At 35.2% G+C, this 25,498-nt stretch overlaps 2 protein-coding genes across 2 annotated transcripts; both read left to right on the top strand.

Moving 5' to 3' along the window:
- Positions 1-2,014: 2,014 nt before the first annotated feature.
- On the top strand, positions 2,015-10,109 carry LOC137131141 (receptor-type tyrosine-protein phosphatase C-like). Its single transcript, XM_067511997.1, has 16 exons — positions 2,015-2,105; positions 2,211-2,252; positions 4,772-4,843; positions 5,003-5,131; positions 5,342-5,551; positions 6,515-6,547; positions 6,812-7,042; positions 7,137-7,250; positions 7,419-7,547; positions 7,660-7,806; positions 8,132-8,278; positions 8,574-8,788; positions 8,865-8,925; positions 9,028-9,139; positions 9,270-9,301; positions 9,450-10,109. The coding sequence occupies exons 1-16, from the start codon at positions 2,021-2,023 to the stop codon at positions 9,500-9,502; spliced, it is 1,812 nt and encodes a 603-aa protein (XP_067368098.1). The 5' UTR covers positions 2,015-2,020; the 3' UTR covers positions 9,503-10,109.
- Positions 10,110-10,937: 828 nt separating this feature from the next.
- On the top strand, positions 10,938-25,456 carry LOC137131879 (integumentary mucin C.1-like). Its single transcript, XM_067513702.1, has 12 exons — positions 10,938-11,153; positions 11,255-11,296; positions 14,203-14,343; positions 14,979-15,119; positions 23,175-23,207; positions 23,395-23,658; positions 23,757-23,987; positions 24,082-24,195; positions 24,364-24,492; positions 24,605-24,751; positions 25,077-25,223; positions 25,425-25,456. The coding sequence occupies exons 1-12, from the start codon at positions 11,039-11,041 to the stop codon at positions 25,454-25,456; spliced, it is 1,536 nt and encodes a 511-aa protein (XP_067369803.1). The 5' UTR covers positions 10,938-11,038.
- Positions 25,457-25,498: the final 42 nt, after the last annotated feature.

Here is a 25,498-nt window from a genome sequence, read left to right as displayed (position 1 = left end):
ATATGAATGCACGGCCTCCTGCATGTCATCAGAAAGAAACTAACCATGAGGAAAGTTCTGATAGAGCCACATACCAGTTCTTCATTTACTCTTCATTTGCAGCTCCAGTATTACTGCTTTCATTTGGTTTTTCCAGCTTTAGCATTTACCTCATTGTTATTTACTAAGAGCTCAATTAACAGTCAGGTCAAAAAATGTTTGAACAGTGGCACAACTTTTTCTGCATCTGTACAACACTACATAAATTTGGGAGTTGTCCATGCAAGTAAAGAATGAAGCCATGAGAAACATGGCAGAAACCTCTGAACATACCAACAGTTTGGTGCATCCTTGAAAAGATGTGCACTGGGAAAGTCAGCAACGGCAACACACCTGAAAGACCACAGAAGACAACTAAAGTGGATGACTGCACAGTTTTGTCTTTGGTGAAGAAAAATCACTCCACAACATCTACCCAAGCCGGTGACACTGTTAAAGGTTACAGTCAAGAGTCATTTTCATTAAACATGGTGCAAAAATTGCAGATTTCAAAGGCAGAAAGTTTTATAGCAGCACTGAAACCACTGGTGTCTTAAAGCTTAATCTGCTAAACCCAATAAATGTAAAAGACCATAAAGTGCTCACGTTTGTCTATTTTTGCAGAGCTTCACATTTTTGTTGTAAAAAGAAGATCACAGTACACAGTAGTTTTAAGAAGATTTTGTTAATACGATTAGGAAAAATTGCAAGAGCAGGTGCAGAGCTGAGCAGAGCTGGGCTAATTATACAGAAATATTAGAACACAACTAGACTCGGCCAAGACCAAGTCATTATATACAGTATATTTGTGGATGTAGTGACCAACTCAGGGGTGTTCCTGAGCCCATACAGTGATCTCCAATATAGAATCATATGTGTTTATTGCAGTGCTGCCTAAAGGCCTGAAATAAATATCAGAGTAAATATCTCCTGTAACGGGTTAAAAAGAGGAAGAATATAAATACCAGACAGACTTAAAGTCTGGTGTGGTTTGAGATTCTGCTTTATATGTGTTTAAAGTTTACATACACTGACAGCCTGTAGTTCTAGGAAATGTGTTGAGTACTTTAACATAGTTGAATTGAGTTTTTCATATCTAGGCCTACAGAGGTCAATTATTTAGCAGTATGTCATGTGTGTCTTTGTGTATTTGTTTCCTATTCTTCAGGCCTGTAAAATAAATGCACATTAAAATTATAGTCACTCTCGAGTCATCAACATTCAATACAAATGAGGCCTCCAACTTCTCAACTTTACTGTCAGTGATGCGTATTTAATGTGGATTCTACCTAAAGAAACTGACGTCTACCCAGAAGACCCCTCTGTCCATCTTTCATAAAGCTTTCACAAACAATCCTTCCTGTTACCTTCATGGAAACTGAATCTTTGTGATCTTTGGCATCATCTCAAAGTATGTGTGTATACAACAAATATACATCGCAAGAGTCAAGTATATCAGGGTACACATAAAACTGCTAGTGTGAAAGTATTACAGTTATCTTCAAGCTCTTTTTTTCTGTTTGCTCACTGTTGTTGATTGTTAGTTTTTGTCCATACTGAAGTCACCTAGAAAGTTGATGGAGGAGCCTACAAAGTCATCCCCTTGTTTGTTCTTCAGTATACAGCAATAATAATTTGTTGCATTTATGTGCATTACATTTTTTGTTTCTTTGTTGATCATTTTGTAACGGCCGGATAAAACCAATTGACTTATGATTGTTCCTGTCTAGTGTGGATCCATGAGAATATGAATCGGCCATTTCTCATGTTTCCATCAATTCTCACAGCAAAATGTCAAACCATGTCTCCTAGAAGTAACATTTCGGGGTCTAAACTCAGTTGTTACCATAAAAACAAATGTGAGAAATGAAGTGAGATGAGAGAAAACCTTTATCATTCGTGAGACAGAAAGATACATGTTGAAATTCTGAGGTTGGTTGTCGCATAAAAAAAAAGGAGAAGTTCTATATGTATGAATTTGGTTTCTTTGGTCTCCACTGCCATGTACTATTACATCTTACAGTACCTCCTAGATATGGCAGGTCTCTGTAATGTCAAGACGTTGCTTCTCTTGGCTTGGATCATCTGTAAGTATCCATGGTAAAAACATTTTTTACAAATAATTAATTTGTATAATTGATTACCAATTTACATTATTATGATGATAATAATCTGAATAAATATCACTTCAGGTCAAATTAATACCACTGCTTGGGGGAAAGACAAGAATGCAGGTAATTTACTTTATGTAACTATAAATATTTATACATATATACTTGTATTGTGCGATTAAATGTTGCACATTGTTACATTGTTTTTTAACTTAATTTTAAAATTGTATGACATTGTCTTGTTCCCTCTGCTGTGTTTTTGTGTCATTAATAGACACATTTTATTGCACTGCACACACTTTGACTTTATATGTCATCTCACACATCAACTGTCCACAACTTGTTTTTACATAATTTACTTTATGTAACTATAAATATTTATACATATATACTTGTATTGTGCGATTAAATGTTGCACATTGTTACATTGTTTTTTAACTTAATTTTAAAATTGTATGACATTGTCTTGTTCCCTCTGCTGTGTTTTTGTGTCATTAATAGACACATTTTATTGCACTGCACACACTTTGACTTTATATGTCATCTCACACATCAACTGTCCACAACTTGTTTCTTCAACAGCAGTAAAAATAAGACAAACATCTGAACGCTGCTGTATAGAGCTAAATATTGTGTTTATTGATGTTTTTTAAAACATGAACAATGTCATGTCTTTGTATGAAGCAGTGAGCTTCAGGGTTAGTTTTCACTGAGATGGTCTGTCTGTCCTAAAACAGGGCGGCACATTTAATTTTAAACTCAAATTTCAAAAACCTTTGTATAATATTGTTCTTAAAGTGTTTGTTAAGCTTAAGAAATGTTAGATATTTTATTTAAGCGAGAGAGATGACTGAGCAGAGCAATAGGAACTTATTATAAAGTTTCACTTAGGTTGAATACTGTAATTTTAAGATTTTTAAGACTTTGTTTTTAATTCTGCTTTTAGAGTTTAGTTGGTAAAACATATGCACAGTGCTTTTGGATGAAAGCTTTGTCCTCATCAGTGTGGGAACAAGAGGTCAATTACAAAGCACTTGGTCCAGTAAAGTGAAAAAAGCACATTAAAATGTAATATTTAGCACATTATCTGTATTTTATAATCAATCATGCATTTTTGTACTTGTATTCTTATATCCTGAAATTGGAGTGAATCTTCTAACCCTCTTAACTCTTTTTTTCTTTAATAGAAACATTTTTTTTATAACTGACACGTTTACTTACATTGGTTTATAAATCATTGGTTGGGGAGGGTGGTGGGTGTACAAAGCACTGAACTGTCAAGCTAAAGACTCAAGTTCAGTTGCCCAGTCCTGTGTCTGGTCAGGTTCAGGCAATAAAACCAGTGACGTTAGGCTTAGATAAAGATTGTAGATGTGTTTAAAAGCAAAAAAACCCTTTTGTGTGACTGTTAGATTTTCCTGTATTACACAAGCCCTCGGTTGTACTGCAGGTTCACAAATTACTGCAGATACTTTGCTGCAAGATCAGATATTTTGGTGGACAAAAATATATCATCTGGTAACATTTAATTAATTTGTTCAGTACCAACATATTTGCAACTCACCATTTACTTTACATATCAACATATTCTCATTATGTTGAAAAGAAACTTAATGTGGTTGAAATTACATAATCGTGTTGGCAGTTTAGTTGTATAGGAATATAATTTTTAGGAGACAGGGTTGTTATATGCAGATCCTTGGAGCAAGAAATGTACAGATTTGCACGCTGGAGAAACATTTTTCTTTTTTAAAAGAATTTCTATTTTTGTTTTTAGTAGGGTTTTATTCTATTCTATTCTCGCGATCACATGGAAGAGCACAGGAGAGTCAGCTCCTTAGGACAAGTCTCAACGCTGTATATGCAACTGAATAAAGAGGTTCACTTCTTTGAAGACAGCAATGTCCACATTCTGGACAGAAAAGACCTTTTTTTCGAAGGAGGCTAAAGGAATAGATTTTTGTCAGACCAAAGCCACCATCCCTGAAAAGAGGGGTGGACTAAAACCCCACTTATCAAACACTTACAGTGCCGTTCTTTCATGACTCCCGAGTCGTTCACACCCTAAAGCATGTGACTCCAACTCCAAAAAGTTTATAGGCCTGCCTCTCTGAGCCAGGTGGTCAGAACTGAAGAAACCTTTTGGATCAGAGGTAAAACAGCTTCAAAGAACTATAAGCAAGTCCAGCCACCACTGAACACAACTTCTGGGATAACCAAGACCTGGATGACAGAATCTTTCCAGACTGATCTACATGTCATGTTTTCCAGTATCTAAATGTATCTCTTACTGAAAGGTGTTTATAGAGTTAGTCACTGTGGCATTTCACTTAGCTTGTCCCTACAGTACATACTAACCATTTGTAAAATCAATACACTTAAAAAAAGTAAAGTAAAATTACATCTAATTAGATTTCCTTGATAAACACTAAACTGAAACTAACAAACCCAGTCTAAAAAAAAACAAAATTACATATTTGAGGTTAAGGAAGAAATAAAATCTGTAACTAAAATTTTTAAAACTATAAAATTCCTTCCTACTACCACAATATTCACTTTACCTTTAGTGATCAGTGTATCTGTCTCATCTTTCTCTGTCTCATCTCCACTCACCACAACACTAAATTCAATGTGTCCATCAGCCAGCAACAGTCCTTCAACTATCTCACCATCCACCACCTCTGCTTCCTCAAACCATTCACCCATTCTGCCTGGTAATGTATCAAGTCTCAGTTTAAACTTTAGTTAAAGTTTATAGAACATGTAACATGATTAAATCCTGAACTGGTATAAAAGCACCATATCATCTCAGAATGATGATAGTAAAGTTTTTCTACATGAAGATAACCTCCATCATGTTCTCCATCCTGCAGCCATTTCATCTCCTGCACTCACCTCAAATGAGACCTCAACCACAACCAGCAACGAAACAGACCATCAGAGAATCTCACCCTCGCCTGCAACCACACAGCTCAACAGCACAGTGACTTTTACCACTGAAGGTTGGAATTTTCTCTTTTCTTTTATAGGATTGAGATAATACTGTGTTATTCCTTTGATTCTGTGTGAGTATAGACAACAAATTTATTCACTGATGGATTAATGTTCTCATCATTCTTGGGGGAAGATCTTCATGTTGCACTTTGTAATGATGTAGAAACAAACAATGTAATGTTTCATTTGTCCTGATTTCTTTTTTCAATTGAACACAGATTCACCCACTTCTGTTCCACTCACCATAACAAGCTCCACTTCACCTTTAGTAACCAACAAATCTGTAACCACCTTGCTTCCAAGCACCATGGCAGCAACTTCTGCCGTGTCTTCAAACACTCAAACAACCACCCAAACACCTGAACCCCCATCATCAACTCTCACCACAGATTCAACTAAAGAGACAAAACATTCAGATGCCATGTCTGGTAAAGTATCCAGTCTCAATTTATCTGCCAGATCATTACAACATGTAACATGATAAACTGCACTGTAAATTCTGATGAGTTGACTTTACATAAAGAAGCATGTCAACTGATTGCCTAAAAACCAAATTAAGTAAACCGAAATTAGAATTGTGTTTCTACCCACAGATGCTTATTAAGTGTAGTACACTTACAATTTAGTTTACACAACTGAAATAACAGTGTTTGTATTGTAGAAACATGCAATTTGATGTTGCATTTGTCCTGATTTTGTGTTTCAATTGAACACACCACAAGAAGCTTCACTTCACCTTTATTAATCACTGTATCTGTCAACTCCTTACTTTCACGCACCATGGCAGCAATTTCTGCCAAATCTACAGACACTCAAGCAACCATAAAATTAAATCAACATCAAACCTCACCAAAGATTTAACTAAACAGACACAACATTCAGACACTATGTCTGGTGAAGCATTCAGTCTCTGCCAGATCATTAGAAGACGTAACATGATAAAATCCTGAACTCGTATAAAAGCACCATATCAGGTCAGACTGTTGGTAGTAAAGTATTTCTACATGAAGATAACCTCCATCATGTTCTCCATCCTGCAGCCACTTCATCTCTTACACACACCTCAAAAGACACCTCACCCACAACCAGCATCAAAACACCAAGCACCACTCAAAGCCCAACCTCACTTCCACTCACACACCCCAACACCACAGTAACTACTACCACCAAAGGTTGGAATATTTTATTATTACATAGGACTGAGATAATACTGTGTTATTCATGAGATTCTGTGTGAGATAGAAAACAACCAAGTACTGCTTCAGTTCAGATTACTAGTCACTTGTAGATGGCAGGTACAGAGTACAGAGTATTTTCAAGTGTTATTCTATTTTTCACTTGTTTTAAAATCATAAATTAATATTTATTTTTTATTCTTTCTAATCACCCAGTGACATCTATAACCCCTACACGTTCTACACAGTGTGAGTATCAGTGTAAAACATGTTGCAGTATAACACTTCATTGATGAATGTTTTTGTAGTGAGAATTTTTTTATGCTTATGAACTATGTTTAAATTCAATATAAACAAAGTGTCTAAGATTAAAAAATATCTTCAGTTGTAATGCAAACTAGGACAAATGCAATAAGTGAGTACAATTAGTTCATTTGGATGTAATGCAAGTTAGTGTATCTCAATTTAAGAAACAAGTTTTTATATTTATAAAAAAATATTTGTGTGTTTCAGGTACAGGAGACATTCAAGTTAACAACTGCAGACCTGGATATGTTTGTTACCAAAGTGACTGGGACATCAGCTTTTCACTATCATCATCAAATCATGTTTCATCTGAGAGATGCACCAGTGATGATAAAACACTCTGTATCAAACTTGGTAACAAAGACTATTGCTCAGATTTGACTACAACCTTCACATCAGGAAGTTGTTCTTTGAGCCTCACCACAAGCATCACTGTTGGTATGTACAAACAAACTTAACATCTATTAAAATAAAAATGTTTGGACCTAAGTTAATTATATTTCATCTGTGTGTTCTGTTTATTTTTCCACAGACTACATAAATCCAAGTGACATATTTCAACCTGTTCCCACTAAACTTCCTGCACAAATAGTTCCAGAGTTTCCTATAAACTGTAGAAGTCTCTCCATTGATTACACCTGTTTGGGTAAGTGGATATATTTAGTTAGAAATACTTACATGTTTCCAGATTTAACACTCAATTGAACTGAATTGTCTATTGCTGTTAGAGGAAATTGTCTTTAGTTGTGTTTATTGAAAGTGTTTCATTTTTCCATCTTGATGAATAATCACTCTCATCTTTGTGTCTCATCAGATGAACTTAATAAACCCAAGAAGCTCACTGATCTGGAGCCGTTCACAGACTACAACTGTACTGGTCAGATCAAGAACAACAATGTCAATACCAACAAAGCAACTACTGTCAGATTCAGGGTTGACTGTGGTACGTTGATGTTCAGTTCAGTCAATGAGAAACTTGTTTCCTCAGATACTACAGAGTGAAGAATTGTACCAGATACTCAGTTCACTGTTACTCATGTCTGATGTTCCAACAGATCTCACAATAAACACAAAGAACAGACAAACCAACACGTCCATTGAGTTGAGTTGGGACACAACTAGTCAGAAGTGTCCAGATGTACCTGAACTGAAGAATCTTAATTATACCTGCAGTTGCACTGACTCTACTCAGAAAGGCCCAAGTAAGTAAAATGCACTTTCATTAGATCTTTAATTATTTATTTTTATTTATCAATTTATGTGACATAAACTATGGGAATTTGAACCATCCTCACATGTACTATACATCAGTGACAGTACAATATGTGCAGATAAAGCTGAGGTTAAATCAAATTTGATGAACAAGATTAACAAAGTTTTAACTCACAGGGCCAAAGCTGGTGATCTACCAGAGACACATGGATGATATTAACTGATTGACTTGTCTCTTAGTGGGAAACAATCTGCTGTTGTAAACACTTACCATTTTTTCTTTGTTGTCAGTTAACAGTTTATGGCTCTTTATAGTTACAGCTGACAAACATCCATCAGGAGGAACATGTCATTTTACTGGACTCCAACCATTCACCAGTTACACCTGTAAAGTCCAACCCACCTACAACAACAAAGACGTTTCTGAAACAAAAGAAGTTACAGTGGAAACTGAGCCTGGAAGTAAGAGTCCAAAATCGATTTTTTGCAGATGATCACAGTCCATAAATAATTTATGTAATAAAATAAAACTATATGTATTTACTGACTGTCAATGACAGTTTATACTTTGTGATGGCTTTATTTTAAAAAGGAATCTATTTAATTCTATTGTTTATTTAACATTTGTCAATTAATATTGGCTTCACTCCTTATAGGATCCTACTTTCTTTTAACACAACAGCTGTAGATGATAAAAGAAATAGCAAACAATAAATATAGTGTTCATAAAGTTGTATATGTTTATTTTCTCTTACAGTACCAGAAGTTATTACTCAACTGACAGTGAAAGTTCCAGGGAATAATATGATCACAGTAGAGTGTGAACCTCATTCATCATTAAGTTTTAAAGGACCTCAGGAACGATACATAGCCCGTCTTCAGTATGGTAGTGAGACTCCAGTTGTGAAGAATGAAACAAAATGTCAATTTGAATTTAAACATCTGAGTTACTCTACGACCTACAAACTGGAGGTTTGTGCACATCTACATTTCTACTAAGATAATTCAAATTTCAGTAAGTACCTTTATAGATGTTCTGTCTGTTTAGGTGACAGCTTTCAATGGAAAATTTGAGAGCAGGTCCAGGGCAGTAGATGTGGACACTTTGTGTATGTCCTGTTTTAAATACCGCTGCAATTTACTCAGTAAAATTACTGAGCTAGTGTATTTTTGGATTTTGACATTCTTCTCTTTTAACTACGATTTCACAGACAATGACAAAGCTGTAATTGTTCTGATCATCTTCGTCATCATCATCATCATATCCCTGCCTGTCGTGTTCTACATTATAAAGATCTACAGGAGATGCAAACAGTCCACAGAGTAAAGATCATTGTGTTTCTAATTAGCTGAATTAGTTCTTTCACAATGATTCTAAACAAGCAAATGTTCATTCATTGAATTTTTTTTTTATAAACGTGTTTAAAACCAATCCCTATGATTTTCTCCACAGTGATGTGTATGAAAATATAAGGACAGAAACAAGTGAGTAAACTTTAATCTTCCTGACTTAGCTTACAACAGTCTTACAACGTCTTCAATATGTACAAACAGCAGTCACATTTATTCTATAAATAACATTTTAGCACCTTGAATATAATCACTAAGAAATTTTCTTTGTTTCCTTTTGTAGTTTATATAAATGCACGGCCTCCTGAAAGTCATCAGAAAGGAACTAACCTATGAAGAAAGTTCTAATAGAGCCACATACCAGTTCTTCATTTACTCTTCATTTGCAGCTTGAGTATTACTGCTTTCGTTTGGTTTTTCTAGCTTTAGGATTTACCTCATTGTTATTTACTCAGAGCTCAAAGCTTAATCTGCTAAACCCAATAAATGTAAAAGAGCAGAAGGTGCAACATAAAGTGCTCACGTTTGTCTATTTTTGCAGAGCTTCACATTTTTGTTGTAAAAAGAAGATCACAGTACACAGTAGTTTTAAGAAGATTTTGTTAATACGATTAGGAAAAATTGCAAGAGCAGGTGCAGAGCTGAGCAGAGCTGGGCTAATTATACAGAAATATTAAAACACAACTAGACTCGGCCAAGACCAAGTCATTATATACAGTATATTTGTGGATGTAGTGACCAACTCAGGGGTGTTCCTGAGCCCATACAGTGATCTCCAATATAGAATCATATGTGTTTATTGCAGATCTGCCTAAAGGCCTGAAGTAAATATCAGAGTAAATATCTCCTGTAACGGGTTAAAAAGAGGAAGAATATAAATACCAGACAGACTTAAAGTCTGGTGTGGTTTGACATTCTGCTTTATATGTGTTTAAAGTTTACATACACTGACAGCCTGTAGTTTTAGGAAATATGTTAAATACTTTAACATAGTTAAATTGAGTTTTTCATATCTAGGCCTACAGAGGTCAATTATTCAGCAGTAAGTCACATGTGTGTCTTTGTGTATTTGTTTCCTATTCTTCAGGCCTGTAAAATAAATGCACATTAAAATTATAGTCACTCTCGAGTCATCAACATTCAATACAAATGAAGCCTCCAACTTCTCAACTTTACTGTCAGTGATGCGTATTTAATGTGGATTCTACCTAAAGAAACTGACGTCTCCCTCTGTTCATCTTTCGTAAAGCTTTCACAAACAATCCTTCCTGTTACCTTCATGGAAACACTGAATCTTTGTGATCTTTGGCATCATCTCAAAGTATGTGTGTATACAACAAATATACATGGCAAGAGTCAAGTATATCAGGGTAAACATAAAACTGCAAGTGTGACAGTATTAGTTATCTTCAAGCTCTTTTTTTCTGTTTGCTCACTGTTGTTGATTGTTAGTTTTTGTCCATACTGAAGTCACCTAGAAAGTTGATGGAGGAGCCTACAAAGTCATCCCCTTGATTGTTCTTCAGTTTACTGCTTTGCTTGCATTGACGTATCTTGTTATGTGTTTCTTTGTTGATCATTTTGTAACGGCCGGATCAAACCCATTGACTTATGATTGTTCCTGTCTAGTGTGGATCCATCAGAATATGAATCAGCCATTTCTCATGTTTACATTAATTCTCACAGCAAAAGTTCAAAACATGTCTCCTAGAAGTAACATTTCGGGGTCTAAACTCAGTTGTTACCATAAAAACAAATGTGAGAAATTAAGTGACATAAGAGAGAAGCTTTATCGTTCGTGAGACAGAAAACCTATATGTTGAAATTCTGAGGTTGGTTGTCGCATAAAAAAAAAGGAGAAGATCAATATGTATGAATTTGGTTTCTTTGGTCTCCACTGCCATGTACTATTACATCTTACAGTACCTCCTAGATATGGCAGGTCTCTGTAATGTCAAGACGTTGCTTCTCTTGTCTTGGATCATCTGTAAGTATCCATGATGAAAATATTTTTTACTAATAATTTGTATGATTGATTACCAATTTACATTATTATGATTATAATAATCTGAATAAATATTACTTCAGGTCAAACTAATACCACTGCTTGGGGGTACTACGAGATTACAGGTAATTTACTTTATGTAAATATAAGTATTTATACATATATACTTGTATTGTGTGATTAAATGTTGCACTTTACTGTTACATTGTTTTTTAACCTAATTTTAAAATTGTATGACATTGTCTTGTTCCCTCTACTGTGTTTTTGTGTCATTAATAGACACATTTTATTGCACTGCACACACTTTGACTTTATATGTCATCTCACACATCAACTGTCCACAACTTGTTTCTTCAACAGCAGTAAAAATAAGACAAACATCTGAACGCTGCTGTATAGAGCTAAATATTGTGTTTATTGATGTTTTTTAAAACATGAACAATGTCATGTCTTTGTATGAAGCAGTGAGCTTCAGGGTTAGTTTTCACTGAGATGGTCTGTCTGTCCTAAAACAGGGCGGCACATTTAATTTTAAACTCAAATTTCAAAAACCTTTGTATAATATTGTTCTCAAAGTGTTTGTTAAGCTTAAGAAATGTTAGATATTTTATTTGTTCTACTGTTTTAAACTTTAGATGTTTGTAAGCTAACTTAGTTAATGCTGATTGTACATAATATATATTTTTTAAATTTATTGATAAGGATGGAAAATTCTGTTTCAGAGAAGCGAGAGAGACGACTGAGCAGAGCAATAGGAACTTATAGTTTCACTTAGGTTGAATACTGTAATTTTAAGATTTTTAAGACTAAGATTTGTTTTTAATTCTGCTTTTAGAGTTTAGTTGGTAAAACATATAAACAGTGTCCTCATCAGTGTGGGTAAAAGAGGTCAATCACAAAGCACTTTGTCCAGTAAAGTGGAAAAGCACATTATAGTTTAATATTTAGCACATTGTCTATATTTTATAATCAATCATGCATGTTTGTACTTGTATTCTTATATCCTGAAATTGCGGTGAATCTTCTAACCCCCTCAACTCTTTAACTCTTATACTCTTCTTTTCTTTAATAGAAACATTTTTTTTATAACTCACACGTTTACTTACATTGGTTTATAAATCATTGGTTGGGGAGGGTGGTGGGTGTACAAAGCACTGAACTGTCAAGCAACAGATTCAAGTTCCGTTCCCGAGTCCTGTGTCTGGTCAGGTTCAGGAAATAAAATCAGTGACGTTAGGCTTAGAGAAAGATTGTAGATGTGTTTAAAAGCGATAAAACGCCTTTTGTGTGACTGTTAGATTTTCCTGTATTACACAAGCCCTCGGTTGTACTGCAGGTTCATATATTACTGCAGATACTTTGCTGCAAGATCAGATATTTTGGCGTCAAAAATATATCATATGGTAGCATTTAATTAATTTGTTCATTAGCAACATATTTGCAACTCACCATTTACTTTACATATCAACATATTCTCATTATGTTGAAAAGACACTTAATGTGGTTGAAATTACATAATCGTGTTGGCAGTTTAGTTGTATAGGAGTATAATTTTTAGGAGACAGGGTTGTTATATGCAGATCCGTGGAGCAAGAAATGTACAGATTTGTTCACTGGAGAAAGGTTTTATTTTTTAATAATTTCTATTTTTGTTTCTAGTAGGGCTCTATTCTATTCTATTAAATTCTATTCTATTCTATTCTATTCTCACAATCACATGGAAGAACACAGTCTCAGCACTGTATCTGCAACTGAATAAAGAGGGTCACTTCTTTGAAGACAGCAATGTCCACATTCTGGACAGGAAAGACCTTTATTTTGAAGGAGGCTAAGGAATCGTCAAGGAATATGCCAGACCATCCCTCAAAAGAGGGAGTGGACTAAGACCCCACTTATCAAACACTTAGTGTGCCGTTCTTTCATGACTCCTGAGTCGTTCACACCCTAAAGCATGTGACTCCAAATCCAGAAAGTTTATAGGCCTGCCTCTCTGAGCCAGGTGGTCAGAACTGAAGAAACCTTTTGGATCAGAGGTAAAACAGCTTCAAGAACTATAAGCAAGTCCAGCCACCATTGAACACAACTTGGGATAACCAAGACCTGGATGACAGAATCTTTCCAGACTGATCTACATGTCATGTTTTCCAGTATCTAAATGTATCTCTTACTGAAAGGTGTTTGTACAGTTGTGTAGATGTAGAACTACACATTGTGATGTTGCTTTTGACCTGATTTTTTTTTTCAATTGAACACAGATTCACCCACTTTTCTTCCACTCACCACAAAAAGCTCCACTTCACCTTTAGTAGCCAACAAATCTGTAACCACCTTGCTTCCAAGCACCACGGCAGCAACTTCTGCCGTGTCTTTAGACACTCAAACAACCACCCAAAAACCTGAACCCCCTATTATCTACTATGTTACTAAGGTAGAGGGACCCCCACCCTTCCAGCTGGTTCATCTAAGAATGCTTATTTTGTCAATTATCTGTAATTATCTAGTGCTCAGATCAGTCCTGCTATAGTGTAAATGTTCTTCACACTGTTTTGCACAAATGGGAAATATATTTTACTTGCAGCAGTGCTCTGTTCTCAGCAAATGTCAGCAGAGGGATTTCCAAGAGCAGAAAACTGTCAGTAGTGGATTACCATTGGTTTATGAATTGCACTAAAATGCTCTGAACCCATTAATATTTACATCTATGACCCTGTAATTACATGCCTAAACATTTTCCCGGCACATTAAGCACCCTTTTTCTGAATTGCTGCCCCCTACTGGTTAAGTAGCATCAGTGCCTCATTGGTTGCTTCTATACTTGATTGTATTAAGGTAGCACTACTCAAAACAATCAGTTTTTTTTCACCCTGCAATTCCACCTAACTTGATAAAAATTTGTAAGAAGTGCATATTGTTGATAACTGAGTGAAGTTATCTAAAATAATCTAAATTAGGATTAATATTGGATTTTACAGTGTGATAAGTATTTCTACATGAAGATAACCTCCATCATGTTCTTATGTTCATCCTGCAGCCACTTCATCTCCTGCATTCAACTCAAATCAGACATCACCCACAACCACCATCAAAAAAGACCCTCAGATAAACACCAATCAAATCTCAGACTCACCTGCAGACAATTCACTTGGGACCACAATGACTACCACCACCAAAGGTTGGAATTTTCTCATTTATTATATAGGATTGAAATAATACTGTGTTATTTGTATGATTCTGTGTGAGTGTAGACAACAATTGTAGCACCGCTGACATAACAAGTTGTTACCAGATGGATTCATGTGGTCGTCGTTGTTAGGGAGAAGTGCTTTGTGTAGCATTTTGAAATAATGTAAAATCACACACTGTGATGTTGCTTTTGTCCTGATTTATTTTCACTTGAACACAGATTCACTCATTTCTCTTCCACTCACAAAAAAAGCTCCCCTTTCACCTTTAGTAACAAACCAATCCTCATTGCTTCCATTCACCATGGCAGCAACTTCTGCTGTGTCTTCATACACTCAAGCATTCACCAAAAGACCTGCACTCCCCTCATCGACACTCATCAAAGATTCAAGTAAACAGACACATTCAGACACCAGGTCTGGTAATGTACAGTACTTAAAAATGTGCTTATGGTAAACTCCTAACTCAGTATGGAGTACTCAGAATTATTATTTCAAACAAAGTCAAACAAGTCAAACAAAGATTAAATCCTGAACTGGTATAAAAGCACCATATCAGGTCAGACTGTTGGTGGTAAAGTATTTCTACATGAAGATAACCTCCATCATGTTCTCCATCCTGCAGCCACTTCATCTCCTGCACTCACCTCAAATGAGACCTCACCCACAACCAGCAACGAAACAGACCTTCAGACAAGCACCACTAAAATCTCACCCTCGCATGCAACCACACAGCTCAACAGCACAGTGACTTTTACCACCAAAGGTTGGAATTTTCTCTTTTCTTTTATAGGATTGAGATAATACTGTGTTATTCCTGTGATTGTGTGTGAGTATAGTGAACAACGGTAGCACCGCTGACGTTATTCACTGATGGATTAATGTTCTCATCATTCTTGGGGGAAGTGCTTCACGTCGCACTTTGTAATGATGTAGAAACAAACAATGTGATATTAAATTTGTACTGAATATTTTTTCAATTGAAAACAGATTCACCCACTTCTCTTCCACTCACCACAACAAGATCCACTTCACCTTTAGTAACCAAGAAATCTGTAACCACCTTGCTTCCACGCACCACGGCAGCAACTTCTGCTGTGTCTTCAGACACTCAAACAACCACCCAAACACCTGAACCCCCATCATCAACTCTCACCACAGATTCAACTAAACAGACAAAACATTCAGACGTCATGTCTGGTAAAGTATCCAGTCTCAGTTTATCTGCCAGGTCATTAGAACATGTAACATGATAAAATCCTGAACTGGTATAAAAGCACCATATCAGGTCAGACTGTTGGTGGTAAAGTATTTCTACATGAAGATAACCTCCATCATGTTCTCCATCCTGCAGCCACTTCATCCTTTACACACCTCAAAAGACACCTCACCCACAACCAGCACCAAAACACCAAGCACCACTCAAAGCCCAACCTCACTTCCAGTCACACACCCCAACACCACAGTAACTACTACCACCAAAGGTTGTAATATTTTATTATTACATAGGACTGAGATAATACTGTGTTATTCATGAGATTCTGTGTGAGATAGACAACAACCAATCACTGCTTCAGTTCAGATTACTAGTCACTTGTAGATGGTACAGAGTAAAGAGTACTTTCAAGTGCTGTTTTATTTTTCACATGTTGTAAATCATAAATGTATATTTATTTTTTATTCTTTCTAATCACCCAGTGACATTTACAACCCCTAAACCTTCTACACAGTGTGAGTATCAGTGTAAAACATGTTGCAGTATAACACTTCATTGATGAATGTTTTTGTAGTGAGAATTTTGTTATTCTTATGAAATATGTTTAACTTCAACACAAACAAAGTGTCTAAGATTAATAAATATCTTCAGTTGGTTCATATTAACTTAGATATTTTATTTGTCTGTTAATTTTGTCTGCAGGTTCTTACACTGTCACACCCATTAGGTTTGGCCTCCAGATTAACATAACAGGTTCTACCAATGGTAACTACAGAATAGACATAACTGAAGAATTTCGACCAGATATCAGAAGTTCAGTTGTTCACTTTGCCCATAAAGCATCACATGAGCTCAAACACCTGAAGCCCTGTACTGAATATGAGCATAATGTGGCCTTTATTGAAAGTGATGGCAGAGAAACACCCTGTCAAAAAACTGAAAAGAAAACTAGGACAAATGCAATTAGTGAGTACAATTAGTTCATTTTGATGTAATGCAAGTTAGTGTATCTCAATTTATGAAACAAGTATTTATATTTATAAAAACTTTTTTTGTGTGTATTTCAGGTACAGGAGACATTCAACTTAACAACTGCAGAGCTGGATATGTTTGTTACCAAAGTGACTGGGACATCAGCTTTTCACTATCATCATCAAATCATGTTTCATCTGAGAGATGCACCAGTGATGATAAAACACTGTGTATTAAACTTGGTAACAATGATTATTGCTCAGATTTGACTACAACCTTCACATCAGGAAGTTGTTCTTTGAGCCTCACCACAAGCATCACTGTTGGTATGTACAAACAAATTTAACATCTATCAAAATAAAAATGTTTGGACCTAAGTTAATAATATTTCATCTGTGTGTTCTGTTTATTTTTTCACAGACTACATAAATCCAAGTGACATATTTCAACCTGTTCCCACTAAACTTCCTGCACAAATAGTTCCAGAGTTTCCTATAAACTGTAGAAATCTCTCCATTGATTACACCTGTTTGGGTAAGTGGATATATTTAGTTAGAAATACTTATATGTTTCCAGATTTAAAACTCAATTGAACTGAATTGTCTATTGGTGTTAGAGGAAATTGTCTTTGGTTGTGTTTATTGAAAGTGTTTCATTTTTCCATCTTGATGAATAATCACTGTCAATCACTGTTAAAATGCCACTGAACATTACTGCTTTGATCATTTTACAGGTGATGCAACCAGTATCATTCGTTATCTGGTCTCCTTCATCTTCATGGCCACATCTGTTGCTGTGATGGTCTACATTAGCAAGTTCTACGGGAAGAACAAACAGTCCAAAGATTAAAATAATGATGTTCTTATGTATCTATATTAGTTTGACTGTCAACTGATTGTGGTTTTATTTACAGAAAAGCCTTTACTGTTAAAGAAATACAGGTTTATGTTGTGCTGAGTTAGAAAACATGTTTATTGGTACATTATAATCTGTATTAAAGTAACTCTTCTATCATCACTATTTTCCCCACAGTGATGTGAATGAAGACGTGATGTTAGAAACATTAACAAGTGAGTAAAGTTCAGCTACTGTCCTTACAACAGCCTGAGTGTGTTTAACAGACACTAATGATGTTTGAACTGTGAGATTATTTGATTATTTGTCATCACTAAGAAATTTCCTCTTTGTTTCCTGTTGTAGTTTATGAAAATCTTCAAGCTTCTGAAAATGAAAACTCTCCCTGATGAAGAAAGAAATACAGCTGGATTCCAGATTAACATTTACTCTTTGTCTTTGGTTATTAAGATGTTCAGCGTTTAGTTTAGTTTTTTGCTGCCATTTCACACATTATTTTAGAACTGCTTTAAACTGTCTAAAGGTTGTCCTCAAAAACTGGACGACAAACAAGAAGGGGACTATTGAAGGAGGCCACCAAGACACCAATGACTCCTCTGAAGGAGATACAAGCTTCCAACAGACTGTACACACAACAACTGCTGCTCAGGTCATTAGTCAGTCATCTGATGGTCAAAAAGCTCCATTTGGGTCTTATCAGACCGTAGAACCTTTTTCCAGTTGATGTCAGTGTCTCCCACAATCCTACTGACAAACTCAATATCAATGGTCTTAAAACCTTTGGAAATCAGACAATTAGCTTTTGATATTTAATTAATTGGCTATTTAATTTTTTTTTCTTACTTTATCAATATTGTTTTTAGATTGATGGGCAAATTAGCATTATTTTCCATTTAAAAATACATTAACACAGTGCAAGGGTCAGAATACATTATGATGTGACTACAAAAAATTTTTTTTTTTGCCTTGGCTATTTTAGAATTTGTATTAAAACCTTTATTTACCTTTTTGTTAATGACCAAGTTACATTTGTTTATATAACAAAAAAAATCTTGTTGAGTGATTTGACATTCAGACAGTATCACAGCGTAGCGTGAGCTCTCCATCAAAGGCAGCAGCTCTGGTGAACCCTTGTGTGAGGCATTCAGGGGCACTGTAGAGTGTAGTTCATCTATGTTACATTCAGATGGTTAAGTTGTTCTACATTTCTACATTTCATCATTTCAATAGTGCTCAAGGCTGAACAAGGACGAGGAAAACACATGTATATTGTTTAAAAAAAGTTACATTTTACATAACTAAAGGAGAAAACCAACAAAGAAAACCAAACAGCAAAACCAAACAAAGTCAATCGGAAGCTAAAACATCAATTCACTTCGTCCACTCTCACTTTCCCCTCTTCTAAGATGGTATTTATTCACAGACACGTCTAAAGAGGTTTAAACTTTGTCAGGTCAGCGCCAAGTAAAATTAAAACAAACATCTGAAAATCTACTCGGACAACAAAACTGTGCATGTAAATTAAAATGTCTTTGTAATTTTGTAACTGAAGCCCAGCCAAAAAAAAAGTTAGCCTGATAAAGTTACTGTGGTTTGAACAGAGGTGTTGGGTGCTGTGTTGCTGTGGTTAACATGTTCTAACCACAGCTACATGCACCTCAGAGCTGAAGTTTGATCTTTGTGTTATCTACTGTAATCGCTGCAAACATGCAAGAATAAAGTTAATGAAGATAAATACTTAAAACATATGTTTCAGCATGGTGGAGGGTCAGAAGATGTACAAGGAACTAAAATATGTATAAAATATAAAATATGTAATAACAATATGTTGGTCACTTCTATATATGACTTTCATTTTGCTCATCAGAACTAGAATGATGTTAATGTTCTGATCTACAAGACACAAGTTGGTCACTTGTGTTACTTTGTAAATTGTATCTGGGAATAGTCGTGATTAGAGAATAAGAAAATACACCGTTTTTCTAATGATGGTCTGAAATTAAAGCAGTTATTTCAACTAGTGTGAATGTGTCTATGTTGCCTTGATGTGAAGTTCAGGATGTGGTAACAAGACAGGAGGCTGTGACAAATGAGAAAAGTTTTTTTTTTTTTTTTTTTGTTTGCATGGTAACATTTTGACATCTGACATTCAACAAATGGGAGTGTTTGTGTGTGTGTGTGTGTGTGTGTGTGTGTTGGTGGGTTATGTGCTGTATATTTCTTTTCTTGTTCCACAACTTGCTGTAACCTTTGGACATGGTGGGTCTCTACAGTCCCAAGATTTTGCTGCTGTTGGCTGGAATCATCTGTAAGTAACTGTGTTCTGAAAAATATTTCATATTAATTTACATATTATAATTTATTATTTATATTTATAACATCATTATATATTCATAAATATAATTTCATATTATATTACAATATCAAACATTTGATCATTTTTAAAATCTCCTTTTTGGTTTTATATTTACGTTTTCAATCTGTCTCTGCTACAGAATGTGAGTAGTGTTTTTTTGTGAATAAATAAAATTTAAACACACATTTATTCATATAAGTTTTTGATATTGACCTGACGTGAATATGTTTGTTACCAAAGTCATCAGAACAACAGTTTTTCTCTATTTACTTGTAATGTGTGTGTGATGTGTGATTCTTGCACTTCATTGTCCACAACCTTCATTAACAGTAGTAAAAATAAGAGAAACATCTGTATCCTGCAGTAAGGAGACAAATGTTGTTTGTTGACATGTCTTTTTATAAAGCAGTGAGCATCGGGGACTTTTTTTTTCTTACAATTTTATTTTTTTTTTACTGAGGTGGTCAGATTGTCCCAAAGTAGGACGGGAGATTTCATTTTAAACTCAAAGTTAAAAACCTTTGTATAATATTGTTTAGTGCTCCTTAAGCTTAAATGTGAGATACTTAAGGATTGTATGTACTTAATTTGTTCTACCATTTTAAACTCGACATAGTCATAAACAAAAACTTTAATTGTTCATAATGATTAAATACAGTCCATATGAACACACAGATCTCTACACAGTGATAATGTTTCTGCAGATGTAAAAATATGAAGTCAAAGTGTGCATTTGTTAAGTATTTCTTAATAGTAATATGCTCAAACACTTATCTTAATATTGAGGTGTGGTGACCCAGACTCACTGAACAGCAGTGGCAGCAGTGCAGAGATATTTGTTTCTGAAAGTGTTTCTAAGTGAGACTCACCCTACTGAGCAATCAGAGAAAAACTGATGTTTGCTTCACTAGTAGGTTTATTAGCATTCTTATTTATTGTATTACGATAACTGCGACTCTGCCTGAAGGACTGTGCAGAGCGGGACAGAGTGTAAGGAGCAAAAACAAAAGCTGTTTCATAGAAACGACAGAGACGACTGAGCAGAGCAATAAAGATTTATTCCGAAGTTTCACCTCAGCATCAATACTGTAATTTTAAGATTTTTAACTCTGCTTTTAGAGTTTAGCTTTGTCCTCATCAGCGTGAGAATGAATGTGTGTGTGAATGAGGCGTCAATTGTAAAGCACTTTGTCCAGTAATGTAGAAAAGCACAAGTTTACTATTTAGCACCTTATCTGTATTTTATAATCAATCATGCATGTTTGTACTTGTTTTCTTATATCCTGAAATTGCAGTGAATCTTCAACACCCTCAACTCTTCTTTTTTTTAATAGACACATTTTTTAATAACTACTTTTGAAGGATGTTTAAAATATAGTTCAAACTTCCTCTCATATACATGTTTTGTCTTGAAGTGGTGAGAGTACAAAGCACTGAACTGTCAAGGAAAAGACTCCTCAGTTAGTTTTCTGCTTAGGTTCAACCAATAAAACCAGTGATGTTAGGATTAGAGAAAGATTGTAAATGTGTTTAAAAGCGAAAAAAAAAAAAGCTTTTGTGTGACTGTTAGATTTTCCTGTACTACACCAGCCCTCAGTTGTACTGCAGGTTCACAAATTACTGCAGATACTTTGCTGCAAGATCAGATATTTTGGTGGACAAAAATATATCATCTGGTAACATTTAATTAATTTGTTCAGTACCAACATATTTGCAGCTCACCATTTACTTTACATATCAACATATTCTCATTATGTTGACAAGACACTAAATGTGGTTGAAATTACAAAATCATGTTGGCAGTTTACTTGTATAGAAATATAATTTTTAGGAGACAGGGTTGTTATATGCAGATCCGTGGAGCAAGAAATGTACAGATTTGTACACTGGAGAAAGTTTTTATTTTTTAATAATTTCTATTTTTGTTTCTAGTAGGGCTCTATTCTATTCTATTCTATTCTCACAATCACATGGAAGAACACAGGAGAGTCAGCTCCTTAGGACAAGTCTCAGCACTGTATCTGCAACTGAATAAAGAGGGTCACTTCTTTGAAAACAGCAATGTCCACATTCTGGACAGGAAAGACCTTTATTTTGAAGGAGGCTAAAGGAATAGATTTCTGTCAGACCACAGCGACCATCCCTCAAAAGAGGGGGTGGACTAAGACCCCACTTATCAAACACTTACAGTGCCGTTCTTTTGTGACACCCGACGGTGTTTCACAGTCGTCCAGACTCTAAAACATTTGAATCCGAAGACACATAAAAGTGCGGTGAGACAACAACTCCTAGATGACCTAATGACTCCACAAGGTTTATAGGCCTGCCTCTCTGAGCCAGGTGGTCAGAACTGAAGAAGCTTCAAGAACTAATAGCAAGTCCAGTCACCACTGAACACAACTTCTGGGATAACCAAGACCTGGATAACTGAGAATCTTTACAGACTGATCTACACGTCATGTTTCCCAGTATCTAAATGTATCTCTTACTGAAAGGTGTTTATAAAGTTAGTCCCTGTAGCATTTCACTTAGTGTGTCCCTACAGTACATACCAACCATTTGTAGAATCAATACACTTAAAAAAAGTAAAGTAAAATTACATCTAAATCAGATTTCCTTGATAAACACTAAACTAAAACTATCAAACCCAGTCTCAGAAAAACAAAAATATATATTTGAGGTTAAGGAATAAAAAAATCTGCAACTAAAATTTTTGAAACTATAAAATTCTGCCTACTACCACAAGCTTCGCTTTACCTTTAGTGATCAGTGTATCTGTCTCATCTTTCTCTGTCTCATCTTCACTCACCACAACACCAAATTCAATGTGTCCATCAGCCAGCACCAGTCCTTCACCTAACTTACCATCCACCAGCTCTGCCACCTCAACCCATTCACCCATTCTGTCTGGTAATGTATCAAGTCTCAGTTTACAATTTATTTTACAAGTTTATAAAACATATAACATGATAAAAATCCTGAACTGGTATAAAAGCACCACATCATCTCAGACTGTTGGTATAAAGTATTTCTACATGAAGATAACATCCATCATGTTCTCCATCCTGCAGTCACTTCATCTCCTGCACTCACCTCAAAAGACACCTCACCAACAACCAGCATCAAAACACCAAGCACCACTCAAAGCCCAACCTCACTTCCACTCACACACCCCAACACCACAGTAACTACTACCACTAAAGGTTGGAATATTTTCTTATTACATAGGACTGAGATAATACTGTGTTATTCATGAGATTCTGTGTGAGATAGACAACAACCAATCACTGCTTCAGTTCAGATTACTAGTCACTTGTAGAAGGCAGGTACATAGTACAAAGTACTTTCAAGTGTTATTCTATTTTTCACTTGTTTTAAAATCATAAATTAATATTTATTTTTTATTCTTTCTAATCACCCAGTGACATCTACAACCCCTTCAACTTCTACACAGTGTGAGTATCAGTGTAAAACATGTTGCAGTATAACACTTTATTGATGTATGTTTTTGTAGTGAGAATTTTGTTATTCTTATGAACTATGTTTAACTTCTACATGAACAAAGTGTCTAAGATTAAAAAACATTATCATTTGGTTCATATTAACTTAGATATTTTATTTGTCTGTTAATTTTGTCTGCAGGTTCTTACACTGTCACACCCATCAAGTTTGGCCTCCGGATCGACATAACAGGCTCTACCAATGGTACCTACATCATAAACATAACTGAAGAAGGACAACGAGAGATCAGAAGATCAGTTGTTCACATTGCAAATCAAACATCACATGAGCTCAAACACCTGAAGCCCTGTACTGAATATGAGCATAATGTGGCCTTTATTGAAAGTGATGGCAGAGAAACACCCTGTCAAAAAAATGAAAAGAAAACGAGGACATATGCAATGAGTGAGTACAATTAGTTCATTTGGATGTAATGCAAGTTAGTGTATCTCAATTTAAGAAACAAGTATTTATATTTATAAAAACATATTTGTGTATTTCAGGTAAAGGAGACATTCAAGTTAACAGCTGCAGACCTGGATATGTTTGTTACCAAAGTGACTGGGACATCAGCTTTTCACTATCATCATCAAATCATGTTTCATCTGAGAGATGCACCAGTGATGATAAAACACTGTGTATTAAACTTGGTAACAATGATTATTGCTCAGATTTGACTACAACCTTCACATCAGGAAGTTGTTCTTTGAGCCTCACCACAAGCATCACTGTTGGTATGTACAAACAAATTTAACATCTATCAAAATAAAAATGTTTGGACCTAAGTTAATTATATTTCATCTGTGTGTTCTGTTTATTTTTACACAGACTACATAAATGCAAGTGACATATTTCAACCTGTTCCCACTAAACTTCATGCACAAATAGAACCAGAGTTTCCTATAAACTGTAGAAATCTCTCCATTGATTACACCTGTTTGGGTAAGTGGATATTTTTAGTTAGAAATACTTATTTGTTTCCAGATTTAAAACTCAATTGACCTGAATTGTTTATTGGTGTTAGAGGAAATTGTCTTTAGTTGTGTTTATTGAAAGTGTTTCATTTTTTTATCTTGATGAATAATCACTCTCATCTTTGTGTCTCATCAGATGAACTTAATAAACCCAAGACGCTCACTGATCTGGAGCCGTTCACAGACTACATCTGTACTGGTCAGATCAAGAACAACAATGTCAATACCAACAAAACAACTACTGTCAGATTCAGGGTTGACTGTGGTATGTTGATGTTCAGTTCAGTCAATGAGAAACTTGTTTCCTCAGATACCACAGAGTGAAGAATTGTACCAGATACTCAGTTCACTGTTACACATGTCTGATGTTCCAACAGATCTCACAATAAACACAAAGAACAGACAAACCAACACGTCCATTGAGTTGAGTTGGGACACAACCAGTCAGAACTGTCCAGATGTACCTGAACTGAAGAATCTTAATTACACCTGCATTTGCAGTGACTCTACTCAGAAAGGCCCAAGTAAGTAAAATGAAGTTTCATTAGATCTGTAATTATTTATGTTTATTTATCAATTTATGTGACATAAACTATGGGAATTTGAACCATCCATACATGTACTATACATCAGTGACAGTACAATATGTGCAGATAAAGCTGAGGTTAAATCAAATTTGATGAACAAGATTCACAAAGTTTTAACTCACAGGGCCAAAGCTGGTGATCTACCAGAGACACATGGATGATATTAACTGATTGACTTGTCTCTTAGTGGGAAACAATCTGCTGTTGTAAACACTTATCATTTTTTCTTTGTTGTCAGTTAACAGTTTATGGCTCTTTATAGTTACAGCTGACAAACATCCATCAGGAGGAACATGTCATTTTACTGGACTCCAACCATTCACCAATTACACCTGTAAAGTCCAACCCACCTACAACAACAAGGACGTTTCTGAACCAAAAGAAGTTACAGTGGAAACTGAGGCTGGAAGTAAGAGTCCAAAAACGATTTTTTGCAGATGATCACAGTCCATAAATCATTTATGTAATAAAATAAGACTACATGTATTTATATACTGACTGTCAATTACAGTATATATTTTCTAGTGGCTTTATTTTAAAAAAAAGAATATAGTTGAATCTATTGTTTTGTTTAACAGTTGTCAAGTGATATTGGCTTCACTCCTTGTAGGATCCTACTTTCTTTTAACAGAACAGCTGTAGAGGATAAAAGAAATAGCAAACAACAAACATAGTTTTCACAAA

This window comes from Channa argus, chromosome 8 (genome assembly GCF_033026475.1).
Source record: "Channa argus isolate prfri chromosome 8, Channa argus male v1.0, whole genome shotgun sequence".
NCBI lineage: Eukaryota > Metazoa > Chordata > Actinopteri > Anabantiformes > Channidae > Channa > Channa argus.
This window is presented reverse-complemented; position numbering and strand designations above follow the sequence as displayed.